At 44.2% G+C, this 26447-nt stretch overlaps 1 protein-coding gene across 5 annotated transcripts in view; it reads left to right on the top strand.

The window, feature by feature from the left end:
- LOC109878761 (NACHT, LRR and PYD domains-containing protein 5-like) overlaps positions 1-26447 on the top strand; it is a 109608-nt gene that overhangs the window by 25329 nt on the left and 57832 nt on the right. Inside the window, exons 1-21 of one of the 5 annotated variants that reach the window (XM_031814742.1) lie at positions 11167-11498; positions 11741-11907; positions 12005-13805; positions 13889-14062; positions 14199-14372; positions 14509-14682; positions 14751-14924; positions 15091-15264; positions 15705-15751; positions 15864-16425; positions 17231-17709; positions 17874-17911; positions 18980-19044; positions 19177-19391; positions 19583-19839; positions 20105-20233; positions 20392-20524; positions 20610-20639; positions 20921-20941; positions 23599-23881; positions 25090-25763. In XM_031814742.1, the coding sequence (XP_031670602.1) occupies positions 11203-11498; positions 11741-11907; positions 12005-13805; positions 13889-14062; positions 14199-14372; positions 14509-14682; positions 14751-14924; positions 15091-15264; positions 15705-15751; positions 15864-16425; positions 17231-17709; positions 17874-17911; positions 18980-19044; positions 19177-19391; positions 19583-19839; positions 20105-20233; positions 20392-20524; positions 20610-20639; positions 20921-20941; positions 23599-23881; positions 25090-25096 (5400 nt within the window). In that variant the 5' untranslated portion in view covers positions 11167-11202 and the 3' untranslated portion in view covers positions 25097-25763. Of the gene's footprint in view, positions 1-11166; positions 11499-11740; positions 11908-12004; positions 13806-13888; positions 14063-14198; positions 14373-14508; positions 14683-14750; positions 14925-15090; positions 15265-15704; positions 15752-15863; positions 16426-17230; positions 17710-17873; positions 17912-18979; positions 19045-19176; positions 19392-19582; positions 19840-20104; positions 20234-20391; positions 20525-20609; positions 20640-20920; positions 20942-23598; positions 24109-24496; positions 24816-25089; positions 25764-26447 lie in introns of those variants that run through there. The other 4 variants (XR_004206913.1, XM_031814741.1, XM_031814740.1 and 1 more) reach the window with 4 other exon arrangements.

Here is a 26447-nt window from a genome sequence, read left to right as displayed (position 1 = left end):
CTTCTAGCTGGAGGGTCAGTTAGGTCCAACCACACAGCCTCTCTCCTTCTGCAGCCTCCTGGAAGTGTGGATCTTCTAGCTGGAGGGTCAGTTAGGTCCAACCACACAGCCTCTCTCTTTCTGCAGCCTCCTGGAAGTGTGGATCTTCTAGCTGGAGGGTCAGTTAGGTCCAACCACACAGCCTCTCTCCTTCTGCAGCCTCCTGGAAGTGTGGATCTTCTAGCAGGAGGGTCAGTTAGGTCCAACCACACAGCCTCTCTCCTTCTGCAGCCTCCTGGAAGTGTGGATCTTCTAGCTGGAGGGTCAGTTAGGTCCAACCACACAGCCTCTCTCCTTCTGCAGCCTCCTGGAAGTGTGGATCTTCTAGCTGGAGGGTCAGTTAGGTCCAACCACACAGCCTCTCTCCTTCTGCAGCCTCCTGGAAGTGTGGATCTTCTAGCTGGAGGGTCAGTTAGGTCCAACCACACAGCCTCTCTCCTTCTGCAGCCTCCTGGAAGTGTGGCTCTTCTAGCTGGAGGGTCAGTTAGGTCCAACCACACAGCCTCTCTCCTTCTGCAGCCTCCTGGAAGTGTGGCTCTTCTAGCTGGAGGGTCAGTTAGGTCCAACCACACAGCCTCTCTCCTTCTGCAGCCTCCTGGAAGTGTGGCTCTTCTAGCTGGAGGGTCAGTTAGGTCCAACCACACAGCCTCTCTCCTTCTGCAGCCTCCTGGAAGTGTGGATCTTCTAGCAGGAGGGTCAGTTAGGTCCAACCACACAGCCTCTCTCCTTCTGCAGCCTCCTGGAAGTGTGGATCTTCTAGCTGGAGGGTCAGTTAGGTCCAACCACACAGCCTCTCTCCTTCTGCAGCCTCCTGGAAGTGTGGCTCTTCTAGCTGGAGGGTCAGTTAGGTCCAACCACACAGCCTCTCTCCTTCTGCAGCCTCCTGGAAGTGTGGCTCTTCTAGCTGGAGGGTCAGTTAGGTCCAACCACACAGCCTCTCTCCTTCTGCAGCCTCCTGGAAGTGTGGATCTTCTAGCTGGAGGGTCAGTTAGGTCCAACCACACAGCCTCTCTCCTTCTGCAGCCTCCTGGAAGTGTGGATCTTCTAGCTGGAGGGTCAGTTAGGTCCAACCACACAGCCTCTCTCTTTCTGCAGCCTCCTGGAAGTGTGGATCTTCTAGCTGGAGGGTCAGTTAGGTCCAACCACACAGCCTCTCTCCTTCTGCAGCCTCCTGGAAGTGTGGATCTTCTAGCAGGAGGGTCAGTTAGGTCCAACCACACAGCCTCTCTCCTTCTGCAGCCTCCTGGAAGTGTGGATCTTCTAGCTGGAGGGTCAGTTAGGTCCAACCACACAGCCTCTCTCCTTCTGCAGCCTCCTGGAAGTGTGGATCTTCTAGCTGGAGGGTCAGTTAGGTCCAACCACACAGCCTCTCTCCTTCTGCAGCCTCCTGGAAGTGTGGATCTTCTAGCTGGAGGGTCAGTTAGGTCCAACCACACAGCCTCTCTCCTTCTGCAGCCTCCTGGAAGTGTGGCTCTTCTAGCTGGAGGGTCAGTTAGGTCCAACCACACAGCCTCTCTCCTTCTGCAGCCTCCTGGAAGTGTGGCTCTTCTAGCTGGAGGGTCAGTTAGGTCCAACCACACAGCCTCTCTCCTTCTGCAGCCTCCTGGAAGTGTGGCTCTTCTAGCAGGAGGGTCAGTCAGTCCTACACTAGGTACCTAGCTGGACTCCTGTCTAGCTGGAGGGTCAGTCAGTCCTACACTAGGTACCTAGCTGGACTTCTGTCTAGCAGGAGGGTCAGTCAGTCCTACACTAGGTACCTAGCCGGACCTCTGTCTAGCAGGAGGGTCAGTCAGTCCTACACTAGGTACCTAGCTGGACTCCTGTCTAGCTGGAGGGTCAGTCAGTCCTACACTAGGTACCTAGCCGGACCTCTGTCTAGCAGGAGGGTCAGTCAGTCCTACACTAGGTACCTAGCTGGACCCCTATCTAGCAGGAGGGTCAGTCAGTCCTACACTAGGTACCTAGCTGGACCCCTATCTAGCAGGAGGGTCAGTCAGTCCTCCACTAGGTACCTAGCTGGACTCCTATCTAGCAGGAGGGTCAGTCAGTCCTACACTAGGTACCTAGCTGGACCCCTATCTAGCAGGAGGGTCAGTCAGTCCTCCACTAGGTACCTAGCTGGACCCCTATCTAGCAGGAGGGTCAGTCATTCAACATAAATGTTTTTTATGAATATATTGTACAGTGTTGGCCTGTTAGAGGTTCATGAGAGAGACTGAATATCAACACTACCACCTCAGTCTATCAGCAGGTTTCCTGTTAGAGGTTCATGAGAGAGACTAATTATCAACACAACCACCTCAGTCTATCAGCAGGTTTCCTGTTAGAGGTTCATGAGAGAGACTAATTATCAACACAACCACCTCAGTCTATCAGCAGGTTTCCTGTTAGAGGTTCATGAGAGAGACTAATTATCAACACAACCACCTCAGTCTATCAGCAGGTTTCCTGTTAGAGGTTCATGAGAGAGACTGAATATCAACACTACCACCTCAGTCTATCAGCAGGTTTCCTGTTAGAGGTTCATGAGAGAGACTGAATATCAACACAACCATTCTCAGAGCCAGTTTCCACAGTCACATTCTCAGTTACCCAACCAGCCCGGACTTGATCCATATCAACCATCTCTGACGTGACCTGAAAATAGCTGCGCAGCAACAGTCCTCATCCAACCTGACAGAACTTGTCAGGCCCTGCAGAGAAGAATTGTTGTATATTTCCATAGTGGTGTTGGTGTGTCCATGGATTTGTGGTTTGGGTCAGATAACAATCTGGACAGGTAGGCAAGAAGACGGCGGTGAAAGAGACAACGAACACTGAAGACAGACAGACAGACACACACACACAGACTCACAGTTTGTACATTCAGACACATGAAATGGCAACAGTTTGTACATTCAGACACATGAAATTGCAACAGTTTGTACATTCAGACACATGAAATGGCAACAGTTTGCCCATTCAGACACATGAAATGGCAACAGTTTGCCCATTCAGACACATGAAATGGCAACAGTTTGCCCATTCAGACACATGAAATGGCAACAGTTTGCCCATTCAGACACATGAAATGGCAACAGTTTATACATTCAGACACATGAAATGGCAACAGTTTGTCCATTCAGACACATGAAATGGCAACAGTTTGTACATTCAGACACATGAAATGGCAACAGTTTGCCCATTCAGACACATGAAATGGCAACAGTTTGTACATTCAGACACATGAAATGGCAACAGTTTGCCCATTCAGACACATGAAATGGCAACAGTTTGTACATTCAGACACATGAAATGGCAACAGTTTGCCCATTCAGACACATGAAATGGCAACAGTTTGCCCATTCAGACACATGAAATGGCAACAGTTTGTCCATTCAGACACATGAAATGGCAACAGTTTGCCCATTCAGACACATGAAATGGCAACAGTTTGCCCATTCAGACACATGAAATGGCAACAGTTTGTACATTCAGACACATGAAATGGCAACAGTTTGCCCATTCAGACACATGAAATGGCAACAGTTTGTACATTCAGACACATGAAATGGCAACAGTTTGCCCATTCAGACACATGAAATGGCAACAGTTTGCCCATTCAGACACATGAAATGGCAACAGTTTGTCCATTCAGACACATGAAATGGCAACAGTTTGCCTACCCGGCGCGCAGGGCAGCAGCTGAATTGTCTGCACCGACCACCAACAGCCCCGAGACTAATAATAAAAATAGAAACACAAGACTTTATCGTTTGTTTACAGAAATGTTTGGCGATCATCTAGAAATGCCTTGGAGATCGACCGGTTGGTGACCACTAGCATAGAGCAAAATAGGCTGCTTGAAATACCATAGTTGATCTATTTACTGCTGGGAAGTGGGTCCAATTAAATGAGAGATGGGATGAATGGTGACCTCGTTGTAGGCCATAATATGCCTAATATACCCGTGAGAATGAAAACATCACAGAAAAGGTGAGGAATTTATTATGCAATTATCATGGAAACAAAATAAATAAAAGCCTAGGGATTAGATGGCTATTTTTAATATTTACAAATGCAAAGATAAACGGAATGGATGTTCTCTCTTCTCACTAACTGTAAATGATTGCATCATGTTATTAACCTTTTTATTGTTATGAATAAGCGTGTCCATCATATCCCACATTTACACTAAATACTGATCTACTGGCCTTCTTGAAATGCAATACTTCAACCACTAGAAACTGTGCATACGCATGGGTTAAAGTTAGCGGGAAGGAGAGTGTGTGTGCGTCTGTGTGTCTGTCTGCGCGTGTGCTTTGTGTGTCTTCACATAAACCTATACCTGTTGAACCCGCCCACTGTGTTGAAACAGGAAGTACATTTATAGGGAAGTAAAGGAAAAACTGGACACTGTCGGTCGAAGAAAAATGTTTCTAAGGTATGTTGCGTAATTATTTATTTTTTTGTAGAAAAGTGTTTTGGAGAAGTTAGGCCATCGCAGAGAGAGGTGATTTATGGGGTAAGACAATCACAAACTTGTTAAGTTATTACAATACTGATTTCAACTTTCAATAATGATCATTTTAGGTTTCCTTACATTGATGCTGATTCATATTGATCAGCCTAGTCAATATGAATCAATGTTATATTATAGTCTACAGGGCTATGAGGTAGGTAGGGTATGGGAGATTGACTGCACATGAACGTGATTATTGTCTTTGCGCTCTTTCACTTCCCGGAGGAAGACGTGTATCATGTAAACTCGTTTCTTTGTAGAAAAAAATAGTCAATCCGGTAAAAAAAAAAAACGTGCGGTAATGGGCATTGAAACTAAATGTGACCGATTGGATTCGGTCTTAGGTAGCAGCATTTGAAATTGTTATTTTTCTTAATTTGATAAAATCAGAAACAGAGATACAAAATGGTGTATCATACTCTGCATTTGAGGAACAATGGGAAAGTAATTCTGCTTTGAAAGTTGATAAACCTGAAACACCACTTTTGAGAAAATGGCCCCTGAATGTTTAGGTGCACCTACTGGAGAGCTCTCCTTTGTCACCACCCATTCAGCATTGTTCACACCCCCCTTAAGCCTTAGCTCCACCCATCTGTTTAAGGATTCACATGTGAGGTCATGTGATAAACAGTGAGTAGTGTAGTAAAGATTAAGACTAAAAGTAGTAGCCTACAATAAGGAACAATTCCAGATCAACAGAAAGTATCCAGATATAAATATTGTATAAATGTTAGATGATGCTAATCCAGACACTAAACTGATGGGTCATGTGATAGAAATGCTATACCCTCCAGCCACATCTAGCAACGTGGATGGGTCATGTGATAGAAATGCTATACCCCCCCAGCCACATCTAGCAACGTGGATGGGTCATGTGATAGAAATGCTATACCCCCCAGCCACATCTAGCAACGTGGATGGGTCATGTGATAGAAATGCTATACCCCCCAGCCACATCTAGCAACGTGGATGGGTCATGTGATAGAAATGCTATACCCTCTAGCCACATCTAGCAACGTGGATGGGTCATGTGATAGAAATGCTATACCCCCCAGCCACATCTAGCAACGTGGATGGGTCATGTGATAGAAATGCTATACCCCCCAGCCACATCTAGCAACATGGATGGGTCATGTGATAGAAATGCTATACCCCCCAGCCACATCTAGCAACGTGGATGGGTCATGTGATAGAAATGCTATACCCCCCAGCCACATCTCGCAACATGGATGGGTCATGTGATAGAAATGCTATACCCCCCAGCCACATCTAGCAACGTGGATGGGACTATACAGAAGGCTGAAACTGTACAGACAAATGGTTACTGACATAGTAGTAACATCAGAAATAGATAGTGTCAATATAAATGATATAATAACACGTGTCAATGTAGAGAAAGAACTACATAATATACAGTATGTAAAGGAACCATATCAATACCCATACCAGTGATACTGGTGATAGATGAGTATTTACATTACAGTACAGTATTTAGAAGATGCAGGATTAATCTTAATTATTGATTAAGGGGACCTTAAGATTCATATGTTTTGCTGCAGGCCTTTGAATAGATACTGTTGCTATGTGTCTAAAACGCTGCCACTATACGTTGCACAAGCATCTATATTAGTCTTTGTGGATTAAAGCTCTGGCTGTTGTGAGAGTGTGCTTGCAGGCGGGGTCTGAGTCAGACAGAAACTAGATAAAGAGAAGTAACCACTGTCTGGTTTTGACATGTTGATCTTGTGTGACAGTGGACAATGCTAATGAATTCACAGAAGCTACTGTACCAGGTTACCTTATAAGGTAACCTCAGCTTATGGGAACACACATACATTGACGTAGGTGATCATACCACTAGGGAGTGATCATGGTTATATAGTCTATAGTTAACCAGCTCTTTGGTTGGTTGCAGAAACATACATGATATGTTTCCATTGTCAAATTCTGTCTGCAGTTACATTAGTAAAGGTTTGATTGATTTACTTAAAGAAGTTATTGTCTGATTGCTGATTTCACCAGTAAACCAATGATGGACAAGGAACAAGGAACCTACCCTGACAAAGAACAATATCAATAACCATATCAGTGATACTGGTGATAGATGAGGTAGTTATATAGTATGTAGTAGAACCATATCAATAACCATATCAGTGATACTGGTGATAGATGAGGTAGTTATATAGTATGTAGTAGAACCATATCAATAACCATATCAGTGATACTGGTGATAGATGAGGTAGTTATATAGTATGTAGTAGAACCATATCAATAACCATATCAGTGATACTGGTGATAGATGAGGTAGTTATATAGTATGTAGAAGAACCATATCAATAACCATATCAGTGATACTGGTGATAGATGAGGTAGTTATATGTATACAATCAGTATAGGTAAAGTGGCTGAGCAGCAGGATACATTTTTTAAAAGTAGCAACAACGTATGGCGTGTGTTAGGGGAGAGTCATGTGACTAGAAGCACTGCAGACAGTGCTGATGACTGGGAACTCTCCCCCAATGATGAACTGATCCGTCTGAACCACGCATGAACAAGGGAATCTATATTCAGAGAGCCTGTTTTTGTCCTGCCCTTGACTTGTGGTGCAGGGCATGTGTTGTCCATAGCTTCTTCGTAGCACAACTCCCTGATCTTCTCAAAAATATCAGATTGTCGAGCTGTGTCCAGTCCAGGTGGTGCTTGTACAGGCAGACCATCTATGGGAGGAAGGATGTCAGCGTTGTGCAACAGCTGAAACCTGGTCCCGACTGAGTCCCAACGCTCCTTGGTGACAACAACACCAGGCTTCAGAGCATCAATGCTGTAAAACAGGAAATAACTAAACCAATTGAGAAGACTCGTGCACGTGCATTTGCAATATGTTTCAATGGGCATTTACCATAAGAAATTTGACATGCTCAAAAATCCTGCAGAAATGCTATATTGACTGGCACGATGAACACAGGATGGCCGAGCAGTGATAGTTGTACCTTTCCATCACTCGTTGTGTTGATTTCATCATGTCCATTTGTTTATGTTTTCTCACTTTTGCAAAGTCACTGTGCATTTGCAATATGGTTCAATGGGCATGTACCATCACGAATTTGTCATGCTATAAAAATCCTGCAGGAATGCGAAATTGACTGGCCTGATGAACACAGGTTGGCCTGGCAGTGATAGTTGCTCCTTTCCAACGCTCGTTGTGTTGACTTCATCATGTCCATTTGGTGATGTTTTTTCACTGTTGAATCATATTGCAAGTGCACGTGCATTTGCAATATGGTTCAATGGGCATTTACCATAAGAAATTTAACATGCTCAAAAATCCTGCAGAAATGCAAAATTGACTGGCCTGATGAACACAGGATGGCCTGGCAGTGATAGTTGCTCCTTTCCATCGCTCGTTGTGTTGACTTCATCATGTCCATTTGGTGATGTTTTTTCACTGTTGAATCATATTGCAAATGCACGTGCATTGTTGTGCAACTGGTAACCCAAAAATAAAAATATGGTGATTTCATTATGTCCATTTGTTTATGTTTTCTTACTTTTGCAAAGTCACTGTGCATTTGCAATATGGTTCAATGGGCAGGTACCATCACGAATTTGTCATGCTATAAAAATCCTGCAGGTATGTGAAATTGACTGGCCCGATGAACACGGGATGGCTGGGCAGTGATTCTGGTTCATCTCAATCGCTCGTTAGGGTTGATTTCAGAATGTCACTTTGGTGATGGTACCTCACTGTTTAAACATATTGCAAATGGACAAGAGTCACCAGCAAGTCACTGTCCATCAGTCAATTAGATATCATTCTGACACCAAACTGATACAAACTGACACCAAACCCACTTTTTCCAACTCATTTAGTAGCCAACTATCACATACTTCAGAGCTGGCCCAAAATTCACAACGCCTTCGGTTCAAACCATAAAAAAACCATAAAACACGTAGTTACGTTCTAGCTGCGGGTCCATTTCTTATGTAATGTGTAGGCCTAGCTGAGGCGACCCCGAATCCCAAGTTTCGGCTCAATCGGTCATTTGGTGTCTGAGCAAAACCCTAATTGGTGCTGAAAATCCACTTTTTTCCATGACTTGCTACGGGGTCCTTGAATGAGCTATCGGAAAGAAACGTTGGGTTCTGTCTCTATGGTCCGAGACGGTCGCAATGCACCTAGTCTTACGACTCTGGGACATTTCTAAATGTCGTCATTTTCGTGATGCAAAAATGAATTGAAGTCATTGCAAATGTACGAGGCTGTTTCTCGGTCCGAGAACCTTTTAGAGCCACGTAACTCACCACGCACTATCGACCTGTGGTCCAGAACAGGATTCTAAAGTTTCGGAACTCTAGGTCTGGCGGTTCTTTAAAAGTTCCAACAAGGTTAACTAATGCGGGCAGTGTATGTCTCTACGCACCCCAATGGGTCCCTACTTCCAAGCTGTGTATGTGTGTGATTTAGTTTTCCTTTGAAATTTTATGGGAAAAATGTCTGATTTACAGTTCATGGGGGTTGCCTAATCACATTTATGAAGTTTTGGAAAGATCTGATTTTTTTAACCCTTCGAAACAGCTCCTGAGACACCAATTATGGCACTTCCGGTTGGCACAGGAAGCTATAAGTCAACACATATCCTCATTGGGGTATGCTTTTACAGAATCCTGAGTTTTAAGTATTTAAGTTAAGAATTGACTGATCTACACAGGGTTGAATGTAGTCATTTTCACCTTTGAAGGTTATGTACATCAAAACACCTTTTGGGTCAATTTAACCACTTCCGGTTGCTCCAGGAAGCTTAGAATCGACACAGGTAGACCTCATAGTGGTCTGATGGACTGTCATAGAAGACAGGTTCATAAGGCATTCATAACCCACATAGGCTTCAGGTTGAATTTAGAGGTGCAGGCAATGTATTCCTATGGGGAGAGAAGTCAAAGCAAACTGTTTGATGTAAACACCTTCTTTTAACTGGTAAGAGTTAATGCCACATGGTCAAGGTTAGGCTTGCACGGATCGGGAGGACCTTAGGAACGTACCTGAGGTCGAATTGTGCTTCTCACCCTAACAGTTCTCTCACTGTCACCCAAAACAAATGACATTTGGGCTAGGCTTTATTTTGGGCCTACTTTTCAATGGACGCTGCGCTTAGACCGAGCGAGCTACGGTCAAGCGGGGCATCTCGTTGAACTCGGCACGGCCTAGCAAATACGGAAATGCCATTGCAGGCTCTGTGTGTCTTTAAGCACCTCACTTTGTCACTCCATCCTTGCTGTGTGTGTGTGTCTGTGTGTGTGTGAGAGAGAAAGCTTTTTTTTTACATCTGTTGGGAGAAATGACTGAATTAAAGTTTATGGGGGTTGCCATTTAAGGCACTTCCGGTTGGCACAGGAAGCTATAAATAAACTCATATCCTGATTGGGGTATGCCTTTACAGAATCCTGAGTTTTAAGTCTTTACGTTAAGAACGGAGTTATTTACGGAGGGTTTAGTGAGTGTGTGTTATTTCAGAAAATCATAGAAAATCACAGAAATCTCGCAGAGCTCCACAGCACACTTTAAAAAGATTTGTATGAACACCCTGCAACTGGATCTGTAACCGTTGAAAAAACCCCCCACCTTTCTTTGAACATCACCAATCTGTCATTGTACGATTTCTCTTAAATGACGATAGATAAATGGCTGGTTCTTTTTTTATTGACACCGGAGGCTCCTTGACTTTGACGTGAAGTGGAAAAATAATTTCCCTATTTTCATTTTGGACCTTTAATCCCAGATAAATGGCCATAACTCAAAAACCGTTGAGGCCTAGACGCCATCTTGTTCGGGGCCAACTGCCCATTATGCCAAACCTACGCTCACCAAGTTTCGGCTTCGAAATATTTTCCGTTTTCGAGATAAGGCCCCGTCGTGATTCGTGATGTTTTGTCCAATAGCAATATGATTGCTTATGCCCTCTTGTGGGATTTTCCGGGACAGTGGAAAAATGAACAAAATTTGATTATTTTATGAAACGGAAACCGAATGTCCGACAAAGTTCATTTGATGACTTCCCGGTAGGTCCGGCCCTGCCGCTCGGCCCGACGCCGTCCGCGAATTTTACAAACGTTTTCGGACGTCTAGTAAGGGACCGTACATTTGCAATATGGACTTTCTCACTAACCATACAGCAAATGCCGAAATGTTCCCTTAAAGTATGTTATGGAGTCAGGGGATCCAACCAGGCAGACTAGCTGTTGTTATGGAGTCAGGGGATCCAACCAGGCAGACTAGCTGTTGTTATGGAATCAGGGGATCCAACCAGGAAGACTATGGAGTCAGGGGATCCAACCAGGTAGACTAGCTGTTGTTATGGAGTCAGGGCATCCAACCAGGTAGACTAGCTGTTGTTATGGAGTCAGGGGATCCAACCAGGTAGACTAGCTGTTGTTATGGAGTCAGGGGATCCAAATCAAATTAATAATATTGGACTGTGTATGTTTAAATGCAACAAGAAGTATCTGAACTCTGACCTACGACAATAAAAGTGTTGTCATTGTTAATGGTTCTTCAATGTTCAGACATACTGTTCTGTTATTACTTATTGTAGCTGAGTGAGCTGTGACTTACATCTAAAACAGGTCTCTCTGGGGAGACAGAGGAGGGGACCACTGCCTCTAAAATGAGTCTCTCTGGGGAGACAGAGGAGGGGACCACTGCCTCTAAAATGAGTCTCTCTGGGGAGAGAGAGGAGGGGACCACTGCCTCTAAAATGAGTCTCTCTGGGGAGAGAGAGGAGGGGACCACTGCCTCTAAAATGAGTCTCTCTGGGGAGACAGAGGAGGGGACTACTGCCTCTAAAATGAGTCTCTCCGGGGAGAAAGAGGAGGGGACCACTGCCTCTAAAATGAGTCTCTCTGGGGAGACAGAGGAGAGGACCACTGCCTCTAAAATGACTCAAGACACCAGTTCAAAGAGGTAAGAGATGAATTGCAAAATATACATTGCTATTAAAAAAATCTAACTAATTAAAAGTGATCCCAAATTACATGGCATGTAGATCTACATAATTCATTTAAAAGGCCAAACGGGGATTTACCAATTGCAGACTGTAGCTTTAAAAGAAACTTATAGAAGTTCCATTATACAGTTGTTAAAATGAAGTAGATGAGGTATTAATGTGATATTGATGAGGTGATCTGTCTCCCTGTTTTGTTCAGTGTCCAGACGCCCAGAGCAGAGTCACCTACAACCAGCCTGCTATCAATGAAGAGTGATCAACCACCTGCTTTCAGCCAGGAACCATTACCAGATGACAATAAGGAAGTGGAGAGTTTGGACAGTGAGGATGCATTAAAGATCACACACAACCTTTTGGACAGAAGAAGTAAGACTGTGTTTCATATAATATTACAAAGAATGGTACAAAGGCCATTATAAAACACACAAACTTATGAGTCCCAACTCTCATTGTTTTCCTACAGGTCAAACTCTGCTGACAGTGCAACAAGACATTAAGGCTAAACTGAAACACAAGTATCAACACATATCTGAAGGAATTGGAGACCATGGAAACCAAACTCTGTTCAAGGACATCTACACAGAGCTCTACATCACAGAGGGTGGAAGTGGAGGGCTCAATAATGAACATGAGGTTAGACAGATAGAGATGGCATCCAAGAAACGACCAACACAAGAGACACAAATCAAATGCAACGACATCTTCAAGCCTTTACCTGGACAAGACAAACCAATCAGAACTGTGCTGACAAAAGGAATCGCTGGTGTTGGAAAAACAGTCTCTGTGCAGAAGGTCATCCTTGACTGGGCAGAGGGAAAAGCAAATCAGGGCGTTCATTTCATGTTTCCTCTTCCTTTCCGTGATCTGAACCTGAAAAAGGACCAATACAGTCTGATGCAACTTCTTTCCCAATACTTCCCAGAGCTGAAAGAGATTGACAGCATTGAAGATGGTGAAACCAAAACTGTTTTAATTTTTGATGGTCTGGATGAGTGTCGTCTTCCTCTAGACTTCAAAAACAATGAGAAGTGCTGTGATGTCACAAAGCCAACCTCAGTGGACGTGCTGCTGACAAATCTCATCAAGGGGAATCTTCTTCCCTCTGCTCTCCTCTGGATAACCACACGACCTGCAGCAGCCAATCAGATCCCACCTGAGTGTGTTGACCAGATGACAGAGGTACGAGGGTTCAATGATCCACAGAAGAAGGAGTACTTCAGGAAGAAAATCACAGATCAGATTCTGGCCAATGAAATCATCAAACACATGAAGACATCAAGGAGCCTCCACATCATGTGCCACATGCCAGTCTTCTGTTGGATATCAGCCACTGTCCTTGAGATGATGCTGAAAGAGGCAGAGAAGGATGAAGTCCCCAAAACTCTGACACAGATGTACTCACACTTCATACTCATCCAAATCATTGCGAAAAACAAGAAGTACAACAAAGCCACAGAGACAAACACAAAGGAACTGTCTCAGTCAGACAAAGAGATGATCCTGAAACTGTCAAAGCTGGCTTTCCAACAGCTGCAGAAGGGCAACCTGATCTTCTATGAGGAGGACCTGAGAGATTGTGGCCTTGATGTCACAGAGGCATCAGAGTACTCAGCATTGTGTACAGAGATCTTTAAAGAGGAATCTGGGCTGTACCAAGACACGGTCTACAGCTTTGTGCATCTGAGCATTCAGGAGTTTCTAGCAGCAGTGCATGCTTTAGAATCATGTCTGGACAAGAAGGAAAATGTTTTCTCCCCCACTAGTGATGATGAAGAGAAGGAGTCAATCCAGTTGTCTGACATTCACAGGAGAGCAGTGGACCAGGCCTTGAAGAGTGAGAATGGACACCTGGACCTGTTCCTCCGCTTCCTTCTGGGTCTCTCACTGGAGTCCAATCAGAATCTGTTACAAGGCCTTCTGACACAGACAGGAAGTACAACACAGACCAATGAGGAAACAGTTGAGAGAACAGTCAGGTACCTTTCAGACAACATCAAGGAGGAATCCTCACCAGAAAGGATCATCAACTTGTTCCACTGCCTGAATGAACTTGGTGCCAACTCTCTTGTTGAAGACATGCAGACCTCGCTGCGTTCAGGAACTCTTTCAGAAACAAGACTAAAACCTCATCAATGTTCAGCCCTGGCCTACCTGTTACTGATGTCAGAGGAGGTGCTGGAGGAGTTTGACCTGAAGACATACAACACATCAGAGGAAGGTTATCAGAGGTTGCTGCCGGTAGTGAAAACCTGCAAGAGAGCACTGTAAGTTCTGTTATTGAGTTGATGTATACAGTATCATTATAATGAAGGATTTGTTTATCTAACTGATTATCTCCTCTCTCCAGACTGGATCGCTGTAAAGTCACATATAAATCCTGTGAGACTCTGGCCTCAGCTCTGCAGACACCAAACTCCCCCCTAAGAGAACTGGACCTCAGCTACAATGACCTGGGAGACAGAGGAGTGGAGCTGCTCTGTGTTGGACTAACCAGTCCACTCTGCAACATACAGACACTAGTGTGAGTTAAATATCTTGACTGAGTTAGTATGTTTTTAACATTGGTTAATCAAGTCCTTCTGTTATTGTCTTAATGCATCTCAATTTCTTAAAGCTTTGCATATTTAACAGTGTATCGACATATCTCCTCTCCCCAGACTGGCTGACTGTTACCTCACATATAAATCCTGTGAGATTCTGACCTCATCTCTGCAGACACCAAACTCCCCCCTGAGAGAACTGGACCTCAGCTACAATGACCTGGAAGACAGAGGAGTGGAGCTGCTCTGTGTTGGACTAACCAGTCCACTCTGCAACATACAGACTCTAGTGTGAGTTAAATATCTTGACTGAGTTTGTATGTTTTTAACATTGGTTGATCATGTCCTTCTGTTATTGTCTTAATGCATCTCATTTTCGTAAAGCTTTGCAGATTTAACAGTGTATCAACATATCTCCTCTCTCCAGACTGGTTGACTGTACAATCACATATGAATCCTGTGAGACTCTGGCCTCAGCTCTGCAGACACCAAACTCCCCCCTGAGAGAACTGGACCTCAGCTACAATGACCTGGGAGACAGAGGAGTGGAGCTGCTCTGTGTTGGACTAACCAGTCCACTCTGCAACATACAGACACTAGTGTGAGTTAAATATCTTCAGTATGAGTTATTATGTGGATGTTTTAAACATGTGATCTTCTGCCCTCTAGTCTAGGTCAATGTGGTCTGACAGAGGGTTGCTGTTCAGATCTGTCCTCAGTCCTGAGTTCACTCAACTCACAACTGAAACAACTGGAGCTGAGAGACAATGACCTGCAGGACTCAGGAGTTACACTGCTGTCTGCTGGACTGGAGGATCCAGACTGTAAACTACACACACTGGGGTAAGTACAGATGTTTCAGTCAGGTCTGTACTGAGCTTAGTAAAACAAATACTGTATAAATCTGATGTTTCATCCCAATGTTTGTGTCATGGACAAATGTATTCGTGTCCTACAAGATGATTGACACCAGTACATCAACCTAGACAGCTGCTGTGTCTCTCTGTAGGCTGTCTGGCTGTCTGGTCACAGAGGAGGGCTGTGCTGTTCTGTCTTCAGCTCTGAGGTCAAACCTCTCCCACCTGAAAGAGCTGGACCTGAGCTATAATCACCCAGGAGACTCTGCAGGGGGACTGCTTTCAGCTGCTCTGGTGGATCCCACATATAAACTGATGAAGCTGAAGTAAGTCAGGATAGATGTCCTGATAGTGTGAGCAGCTGTTGTGTCATATGTAGTGTAGTAGGGTCAGTAACATGAGGACATGATGGTAGAATTAATGGGAAGTTCACCCAGCAGGCTGAGCACTCCAACACAGCATACATCATCACCACATGAATACTCTTCTTCTGCATCTCTGATATCCTGTTGGAATTGTACTCTGTTCTGTATGCAGTAGGTAGGATAGAATACCTGTATGTCTCAAGTAATGAATTGTACTCCATTCTGTACGCAGTAGGTAGGATAGAATACCTGTATGTCTCTAGTAATGCATTGTACTCTGTTCTGTACGCAGTAGGTAGGATAGTAATGAACTGGGATAGTGCACCAGAACACAACAATATGGTTTAAATGTTGACTGCTTTATTAGGTCTTTGTCAGTCAATAACCTGTTTCTTCTACAGTGTGGATCATGGTGTAGAGTGCAGGCTGAAATCAGGGCCGCGGAAATGTAAGTCTCTTCAATCCTAATTAACTGTATATTCAGAACTATAGTAACTAATCAATACTTGTTCTATAACTACAAAAGATGTGGTTTGCTAAACTCTCCTTTTTGTCTACAGATGCCTGTCATCTCACCCTGGACCCAAATACAGCAAACCCATACCTGATACTGTCTGAGGGGAACAGGAAGGTGACATTGGTGGAAGAGAAGCAGCATTATGAAGACCATCCAGACAGATTGGATCATCCCCAAGTTCTCTGCAGAGAAGGCTTATCTGGAGGTCGTTATTACTGGGAGGTGGAGAGGGATGGTGACGGGGCTTTCATTGGTGTGGCGTACAAAGGAATGAAGAGGAAGGGACGGGAGGATGACCGTAGGATTGGACACAATAAGGAGTCCTGGTGTTTAGTCTACTATGATAGTGGTTATAACTTTTACCATAATGGAGTCATCAGATACAGTCGACCAGATACTTTTCCTGTTTCTAAGAGAGTTGGAGTGTATCTGGACTGGCCAGCTGGTACTTTGTCCTTCTATAGTGTGTCCTCCTCTGGTACAGTGACACACTTCTACACAGAACACACCACATTCACTGAACCCCTCTATCCTGGGTTTATAATGTACTCCTCCGACTACACCTCATTGACCCTGTGTCCGATAGATGACCAACACATTCAGAGGTGAGTCATAGCGATGTTTTATCATTTGTTTTCCTCTTGAATCATTTCTACAATTAGATTAGTAGTAGTGGTGTGTTTTAATGTTGGACCTACAGACAGTTAGACCAGTAGTAGTACCTGACATGATGACTCCTTGCTGTCCCCAGTCCACCTGACTGTGCTGCTGCTCCAGTTTCAACTGTTCTGCCTTATTATTATTCGACCATGCTGGTCATTTATGAACATTTGAACATCTTGGCCATGTTCTGTTATAATCTCCACCCGGCACAGCCAGAAGAGGACTGGCCACCCCACATAGCCTGGTTCCTCTCTAGGTTTCTTCCTAGGTTTTGACCTTTCTAGGGAGTTTTTCCTAGCCACCGTGCTTCTACACCTGCATTGCTTGCTGTTTGGGGTTTTAGGCTGGGTTTCTGTACAGCACTTTGAGATATCAGCTGATGTACGAAGGGCTATATATAAAAATAAATACAAATAAATAAATAGTAGTAGTGGTGTGTTTTAATGTGTTAGGCGCACAATTGGTCCAGCGTCATCCGGGTTAGGGGAGGGTTTGGTGTAGGCCGTCATTGTAAATAACAATTTGTTCTGAACTGACTTGCTTAGTTAAATGTCACCATCAGTATTGACTTTATGGAAGGTGACATAGTGGGTTATGTCACATTTAGGCAATGCAGCCTACATAGGGAGCTGTCCTGTCACCCTTTATACACCCTTTGTACTGCTTATGAAGACTGTATGTATGCTATATAAAGCCTATAAGTTGTATTTAGTTTAATCACAGTCTATCCTTCTGCTTTACCAACAGCAGAGACCATGGTGGAGAGAGTTGGATCAGGCCTGGACCTGAGGACACCAGAGACCATGGTGGAGAGAGTTGTATCAAGCCTGGACCTGAGGACACCAGAGACCATGGTGGAGAGAGTTGGATCAGGCCTGGACCTGAGGACACCAGAGACCATGGTGGAGAGAGTTGGATCAGGCCTGGACCTGAGGACACCAGAGACCATGGTGGAGAGAGTTGTATCAAGCCTGGACCTGAGGACACCAGAGACCATGGTGGAGAGAGTTGGATCAGGCCTGGACCTGAGGACACCAGAGACCATGGTGGAGAGAGTTGGATCAAGCCTGGACCTGAGGACACCAGAGACCATGGTGGAGAGAGTTGGATCCATCCTGGACCTGAGGACACCAGAGACCATGGTGGAGAGAGTTGGATCAAGCCTGGACCTGAGAATACCAGAGACCATGGTGGAGAGAGTTGTATAAAGTCTGGACCTGAGAAATGTGAGTGTTATTAACACTAATGTCAGATTATGGTATGCTGATGTGTGTACATTCTGTGACTTTTTCTCACTTATATTCATTTTTATTACAATTCTATTTAATAATTATTAATTCATTATTACATGAGATTGTCCATTTTAAATAACAACTACTATTGACTTCAGGGATTCCTCAGAGCTGTAAGACTTGTGACCATGTTGAGGTAAGTCATTATGTCAATTCCTACTTTTACATACCTGCAGGAGTCAGGCACAGTCTCAAAGCCAGGTGTGTACTGACCAACCATTCATACTGGGATATAGACAGTCCTGTGTTCTGCTTTAGTAATATAAACACAGTCTCAAAGCCAGGTGTGTACTGACCAACCATTCATCCTGGGATATAGACAGTCCTGTGTTCTGCTTTAGTAATATAAACACAGTCTCAAAGCCAGGTGTGTACTGACCAACCATTCATCCTGGGATATAGGCAGTCCTGTGTTCTGCTTTAGTAATATAAACACAGTCTCAAAGCCAGGTGTGTACTGACCAACCATTCATACTGGGATATAGACAGTCCTGTGTTCTGCTTTAGTAATATAAACACAGTCTCATAGCCAGGTGTGTACTGACCAACCATTCATACTGGGATATAGACAGTCCTGTGTTCTGCTTTAGTAATATAAACACAGTCTCAAAGCCAGGTGTGTACTGACCAACCATTCATACTGGGATATAGACAGTCCTGTGTTCTGCTTTAGTAATATAAACACAGTCTCAAAGCCAGGTGTGTACTGACCAACCATTCATACTGGGATATAGACAGTCCTGTGTTCTGCTTTAGTAATATAAACACAGTCTCAAAGCCAGGTGTGTACTGACCAACCATTCATACTGGGATACAGACAGTCCTGTGTTCTGCTTTAGTAATATAAACAGAGTCTCAAAGCCAGGTGTGTACTGAGGTGTGTACTGACCAACCATTCATACTGGGATATAGGCAGTCCTGTGTTCTGCTTGTAGTCATGCAGGATTTTAGCTGGTGTCATATTTTGTCATTAGACAGTTTAATTGATAAATCACCAGCATTCCATGTAACATTGAATAAATATATTTGATGAGGTACTTTGGTTAATGGGCCAGTTTCCCGGACACATTAAGTCTAGTCCTGGACCTTAAAGAACTTTCTATTGAAACTTCCATTGAGCATGCTTTTTAGTCCAGCACTAGACTCAATCTGTGTCCAGGAAACAGGCCCCATATGTATTACTGACATGCTTGTCCTTGTTCAGGACTCCACACACTGGCTTCAGATTGAACCCTTGACTTCCTCTGTCCAGGGAGTGACAATGTTCAGGTAAAATAACTACTTTTAACATTTCATTCCACTTGCTAGTGTATTTCCCCATTACCTTTGGGAATAGTCTTCTAATCCAACCTCTCCATTTGACCATTGACCCTCTCTACCACATCTTGTTGTTGCCCTCAGGCACAGGACACCCAAAGGGAGTTATGAGTGCACAGTGTCTGGGCTCCGCTGGCTGTGTGAGAGAGATGTCATTCTGAAGTATCACTTCAGGAACTGGGAACCCTACAGTCAACTTCAGAAAGACATGCAGTACACACAAGGTGGTCCATTGCTGGACATCACTATGGAGTTAGGTGAACTGGAGGAAGTTCATCTGCCACACTTTGTCTGTTTAGGTAAAACCATGTAGAAATAGTATTCAGAAAGACATTTCCATGTAACTGAGTTTCACTTCCTGAATTAATGAATGAACTATTATGGGAGTTTGAGTTTACTGTGATCTGGTACTGCATATTCTTTGTGTTTTTTTAGAATAATGAATAATACAATATTTGTCTTTCTGTCTCCTTTTTATTGTGTTGTTCAGGGACCAACCCTTCCCTGAGGAATGAGATGAAGATTCTTCATGTAGAGGAACATGGAGTTTCTTTAGAGGAAGTGCATGAGGTCACCAGATTCCATGTTAAGATTCTCCATCCCAAGTTCTCAGCTATCTCTCTGATACTGAGATTACTGTCTTGGAACGTAGACGTCCACTGTGAGCTGATGCTCTATCTGTCAGTGATGAAGGAAACACTAATTCCACGCCTATACCTGTTCCCCAGTAACCCCGGGCAAATACTGGTGAGGTGCCATTATTATAGAGATGACCTTAAACTGCACCACTGGTTAGTTATGTTGACACTCATTAAATGAAGATAAATGTGTTGCTTTTCTCCTTAACGGAAAAGATTTCCAAGATTAAATTTGGTGAGCATAGGTTTGGCATAATGGGCAGTTGGCCCCGAACAAGATGGTGTCGAGGCCTCAACGCTTTTTGAGTTTTCTGAATCATGTTTGAATCAGACTATACATTGACTGGCTGGGTATTTCGTGCCTCGTTTCACAGGTTGTGGAACAACAGGAAACAAAGTTTCAAGGGTCTAAAAGGATTCCCATCACAAGACCAGAGCGGTCCTTCAAACTGAATAGTTACTTCAGACTGAACATTCCCTGTTCTACTGCCATCAATCCACCGGTACAGTTTTAGTTGACTAAGAACATGAATCTGACATTTAAGTCACAGTTCTATGCATTGTTCTCTCTCTCTCTCTCTCTCAATTCAATTCAAATGACTTTATTGGCATGGGAAACATGTTCACATTGCTAAAGCAGTCTCTCTCTCTCTCCCTCCAGAGGATTCATCTCATACAAAGAGACACCACACCAAGCTTTTTCAAGGCGGTTGTGAAAATGACAGGGATTGACATTGAGATGGAGTTATTCGGTGATGATGAGAGGACAGTATGGAAAGAAATAGTATCACGAGGTAGGAGCACATGTCAATCATCACTTTGTACTTTAGTACCAGATGCTGTTTAGAGTGATATAACCTCATGTTGTTTATCTTTCAGATGAATACATCTCTGACACCCGTTCAACAAGTAAGTAACCATGAGAGTTACAGAGCATTCGGAAAGTATTGACTTGACTTTTGCCACTTTTTCTGACATTACAGCCTCGTTCTAAAATGGATTCAATTGTTTTCTTTCCTCATCAATCTACACACAATACCCCATGATGACATCACAATACCCCATAATGACATCACAATACCCCATAATGACATCACAATACCCCATAATGACATCACAATACCCCATAATGACATCACAATACCCCATAATGACATATATGATGTAACCTCATGTTGTTTATCTTTCAGATGAGTACTATCAGGACCAAGGTAAGACCCAGATGCAGACAGTCCAAGTAACAGTGTTTATTGTAACAGGGGCAGGCAAAGACAGGTCAAGGCAGGCAGGGGTCAGTAAACCAGAGGTGGGTTAAAGGTACAGGTCGGCAGGTGGGGTCAGGGACAGGGGCAGCCAGAGTGGTCAGGCAGGCAGGGGTCAGTAGACCAGAGGTGGGTTAAAGGTACAGGTCGGCAGGTGGGGTCAGGGACAGGGGCAGCCAGAGTGGTCAGGCAGGCGGGGTCAGTAAACCAGAGGTGGGTTAAAGGTACAGGTCGGCAGGTGGGGTCAGGGACAGGGGCAGCCAGAGTGGTCAGGCAGGCAGGGGTCAGTAGACCAGAGGTGGGTTAAAGGTACAGGTCGGCAGGTGGGGACAGGGGCAGCCAGAGTTGTCAGGCAGGCGGGGTCAGGGGCAGCCAGAGAGGTCAGGCAGGCGGGGTCAGGGACAGGGGCAGCCAGAGTGGTCAGGCAGGCAGGGGTCAGTAGACCAGAGGTGGGTTAAAGGTACAGGTCGGCAGGTGGGGTCAGGGACAGGGGCAGCCAGAGTGGTCAGGCAGGCGGGGTCAGTAAACCAGAGGTGGGTTAAAGGTACAGGTCGGCAGGTGGGGTCAGGGACAGGGGCAGCCAGAGTGGTCAGGCAGGCAGGGGTCAGTAGACCAGAGGTGGGTTAAAGGTACAGGTCGGCAGGTGGGGTCAGGGACAGGGGCAGCCAGAGTTGTCAGGCAGGCGGGGTCAGGGGCAGCCAGAGAGGTCAGGCAGGCGGGGTCAGGGACAGGGGCAGCCAGAGTGGTCAGGCAGGCGGGGTCAGGGACAGGGGCAGCCAGAGTGGTCAGGCAGGCGGGGTCAGGGACAGGGGCAGCCACAGTGGTCAGGCAGGTGGGGTCAGGGTCAGGGGCAGCCAGAGTGGTTAGGCAGGCGGGGTCAGGGACAGGGGCAGCCAGAGTGGTCAGGCAGGCGGGGTCAGGGACAGGGGCAGCCAGGGTGGTCAGGCAGGCGGGCTCAGAGTCAGGACAGGCAAGGGTCAAAACCGGGAGGACAGGAAAAGAGAGACTGGGGAAAAAACAGGAACTGAGACACAACACTGGTTGACTTGAACAAACAAGACAAACTGTCAACAGACAAACAGAGGACACAGGAATAAGTACACGGGGGGTAATGGGGAGATGGGCGACACCTGGAGGGGGGTGGAAACAATCACAAAGACAGGTAAAACAGATCAGGGTGGACGACAGAATACGTCACTGACACCCATTCAACTAGTAAGTTAACATGAGAGTTACAGAGCATTCGGAAAGTATTCAGACCCCTTGACTTTTTCCACTTTTTCTTACATTACAGCCTTGTTCTAAAATGGATTCAATTGTTTTCTTTCCTCAACAATCTACACACAATACCCCATAATGACAAAGCAAAAATAGGTTTAGACATTTTTGCAAATGTATTAAAAATAAAAAACGATCACATTTACATACATGAAGGGAACATTTTGACATTTGCCGTATGGTTAGTGAGAAACACCATATTGCAAATGTACGGTCTCTTACTAGACGTCCACCAACGTTTGTAAAATTTGCGGACGGCGGTGTGCCGTGCACGGGGGCCAGATCTTTCAGGAAGTCATCTAATGAAGTTTCTCGGACATTCGGTTTCCGTTTGATTACATTTCAAAATGTTGGTCGTTTTTTCGCTGTCCCGATATATCCCACCAGAGGGTGAATGGAATCATATTGCAAATGTACGAAACATCACCAATCACGACGTGGCCTTTTCTCCTAAACGGAAAAGATTTCGAAGACGAAACTTGGTGAGCATAGGTTTGGCGTAATGGGCAGTTGACCCCGAACAAGATGGCATCAAAGCCTCAATGCTTTTTGAGTTATGGACATTTTTCTGGGATTAAAGGTCAAAACGAATATAGAGTGCTAATTTGACCGCTTTATGTCAAAGTACATGAACCTACGGTGTTGGGAAAAAAGAACCAGCCATTTATCTATCGTAATTTAACTTCTCTGCGCTACGCATCCTGAGTACAGGATCACTTTCCTAAACAACCGCTGAATTGCAGGGCACCAAATGCATAAATATTACTAAAAATATTTAGAATCATGCAATCACAAGTAAAATATACCAAAACACAGCTTAGTCTGTTGTTAATCCACCTATCGTGTCAGATTTTGAAAATATATTTTACAGCGAAAGAAATCCAAGCTTTTGTGAGTGTAGCTTTCAATGCTACAACAGCTTAGCCTTATATTAGCTTGGTTAGCTTGGTCACGAAAGTAAGAAAAAGCAATAAAATGAATCGCTTACCTTTGATGACCTTCAGACGTTTCCACTCACGAGACTCCCAGTTACACAACAAATCTTCTTTTTGTTCGATAAATATGACTTTTATCACAAAAAAACACCATTTGGGTTGCGCATTATGCTCTGAAAATCAAAACCGTGTTCCGTTCGACAAATTCCAAAAAGTATCCGTAATGGTTGAAGAAACTGGTTTAATTTTGACTGACTTGAATATGAATTGACGACAACCCTGGAGTCAGCTCAAAACAAGACATGACTATCAGAGGAACTGGAGAGACTGTTAGATGTAGAAACAGCTGCTGTTCACCCTAAAGACATATTCATTTAATTCACCCCCCTTCAGCATTAACACTCTCTGGGATTCCTGCTGAGGAGTTTCTGAAGAAACACAGGGCTGAACTCATTCAGGGAGTCAAAAACCCAATGCCAATAGCAGATGTTCTGTTGTCAAAGAGCATGATTGGTGATGAAGAGTACTCCAGAATAAAAGCTGAAACAACTGAACAGGAGCGAATGAGAGAACTACTGAATGCAGTCCTCCCTAAAGGACCAGAAGTGATGGGAGCTTGTCTCAAAGCTCTCAGTGAACACGAACACCATCTTGTTAAGTTCTTGAGTGAATCTAGGTAAGACCGGTTTCTTTTCTCCCTCCCTTGAATATGTGGAATGATTAAATATAGGTCAAATAAAAACATAGCCACCCAGATCAAAGAGAAAGTATTTTTTCAGAGTGGAACCATGTTTTTGTGTTGCTGCCTGTAATAAATGTTTCTCATTATAGTTCTATTATAGAACCATCATCACATCATTATCTCAGGTGTATCATAGGACCATCATCACATCATTATCTCAGGTGTATCATAGGACCATCATCACATCAGTATCTCAGGTGTATCATAGGATCATCATCACATCATTATCTCAGGTGTATCATAGGACCATCATCACATCATTATCTCAGGTGTATCATAGGATCATCATCACATCATTACCTCAGGTGTAGCATAGGACCATCATCACATCATTATCTCCGATGTATCATAGGACCATCATCACATCATTATCTCAGGTGTATCATAGGACCATCATCACATCATTACTTCAGGTGTATCACAGGACCATCATCACATCATTATCTCAGGTGTATCATAGGACCATCATCACATCATTATCTCAGGTGTATCATAGGACCATCATCACATCATTACTTCAGGTGTATCACAGGACCATCATTACCTCAGGTGTATCATAGGACCATCATCACATCATTATCTCAGGTGTATCATAGGACCATCATCACATCATTACTTCAGGTGTATCACAGGACCATCAGTATCTCAGGTGTATCATAGGATCATCATCACATCATTATCTCAGGTGTATCATAGGACCATCATCACATCATTATCTCAGGTGTATCATAGGATCATCATCACATCATTACCTCAGGTGTAGCATAGGACCATCATCACATCATTATCTCCGATGTATCATAGGACCATCATCACATCATTATCTCAGGTGTATCATAGGACCATCATCACATCATTATCTCAGGTGTATCATAGGACCATCATCACATCATTACTTCAGGTGTATCACAGGACCATCATCACATCATTATCTCAGGTGTATCATAGGACCATCATCACATCATTATCTCAGGTGTATCATAGGACCATCATCACATCATTACTTCAGGTGTATCACAGGACCATCATTACCTCAGGTGTATCATAGTACCATCATCACATCATTATCTCAGGTGTATCTCACTCCTTCTCCCTACTTTTTGATCTCCCTCTTCCCTTCTCCTCCATCCTCTGTCTTTTAGCACCTAATCTAAAGATGCTGAGGCCTGTCTCCTAGTCTGTGGACAAAGACACCTCTTCACCTAATCTGAAGATGCTGAGGCCTGTCTCCTAGTCTGTGGACAAAGACACTTCTCCTAATCTGAAGATGCTGAGGCCTGTCTTCTAGTCTGTGGACAAAGACACTTCTCCTAATCTGAAGATGCTGAGGCCTGTCTTCTAGTCTGTGGACAAAGACACTTAAATGATTTTAAGGGAAATGTTTGTTTGTGCTATTCTTTTAACAAATGTCTGTGTTTTATTCATGTGCTGTTCTGTAAACTAATTTGTGTGTTCATGCAAGTGGCTGACTGTAGAAATCCTCACTATCAGTAGCTGTAATTTGGCAGTAAGGCCAGACGTTGGTTTGAGAACGAGATATCTCAGTTTCAAGGTCTCAGCTTAGAGAGAAGAAGTCTCATGAGGTGTTGGTCTGTCAAATGTTATGAACCAGTATTGGTCGGTCACATGAATGAAGCAAACAGTAATGATTCATTAATTATGCAAAATCATGCAAATGTAACCTGTCTGTGTATAGCTATATATAAGAAATGCTGGGGCTGCCCCAGGCATAGCCTCTGATTGACATGTGTACTATGGTGCATTGAGTTGGTTGGAACCTCTCCAGCTCACTGACAATAAATAATGATTCATTTAAGATTGACTTTGAGTGTCACTGTGTGAGGCTAGTCAAAGATACACATCACCATGTTGTCATCTTGACCAAAGACCTTCCTTAGATTCTTTATGGGATTGCAAGTCACTCTGTCTGAAGGAAATGAGGAAATGGACTCACGAAAGGGGGAATAGCTGAGAGGGCAGAGAAGGCACGTGACATCATCGACATGGTGTTGAGAAAAGGAACTGAGTCAAGTTTCAGGATGATCAACCTTCTTGGGGAGCTGGAGCAATGTCTTACGAAAGGTCCAACCACACAGCCTCTCTCCTTCTGCAGCCTCCTGGACGTGTGGATCTTCTAGCAGGAGGGTCAGTTAGGTCCAACCACACAGCCTCTCTCCTTCTGCAGCCTCCTGGAAGTGTGGATCTTCTAACAGGAGGGTCAGTTAGTCCTCCACTAGGTACCTAGCTGGACCCCTATCTAGCAGGAGGGTCAGTCAGTCCTCCACTAGGTACCTAGCTGGACCCCTACCTAGCAGGAGGGTCAGTTAGTCCTCCACTAGGTACCTAGCTGGACCCCTATCTAGCAGGAGGGTCAGTCAGTCCTACACACATTCAACATAAATGTATTTTATAAATATATATATTATATAATATATATTAACCTTTATTTTCTCCTTCATTTTATGCACTTTAAGATTTTTCTTATTTTCAAAATATATAT

Source organism: Oncorhynchus kisutch, unplaced genomic scaffold (genome assembly GCF_002021735.2).
Source record: "Oncorhynchus kisutch isolate 150728-3 unplaced genomic scaffold, Okis_V2 Okis07a-Okis12b_hom, whole genome shotgun sequence".
Lineage (NCBI taxonomy): Eukaryota > Metazoa > Chordata > Actinopteri > Salmoniformes > Salmonidae > Oncorhynchus > Oncorhynchus kisutch.
The sequence above is the reverse complement of the archived record's forward strand: the minus strand, read 5'-3'. Positions and strand labels throughout refer to the sequence as shown.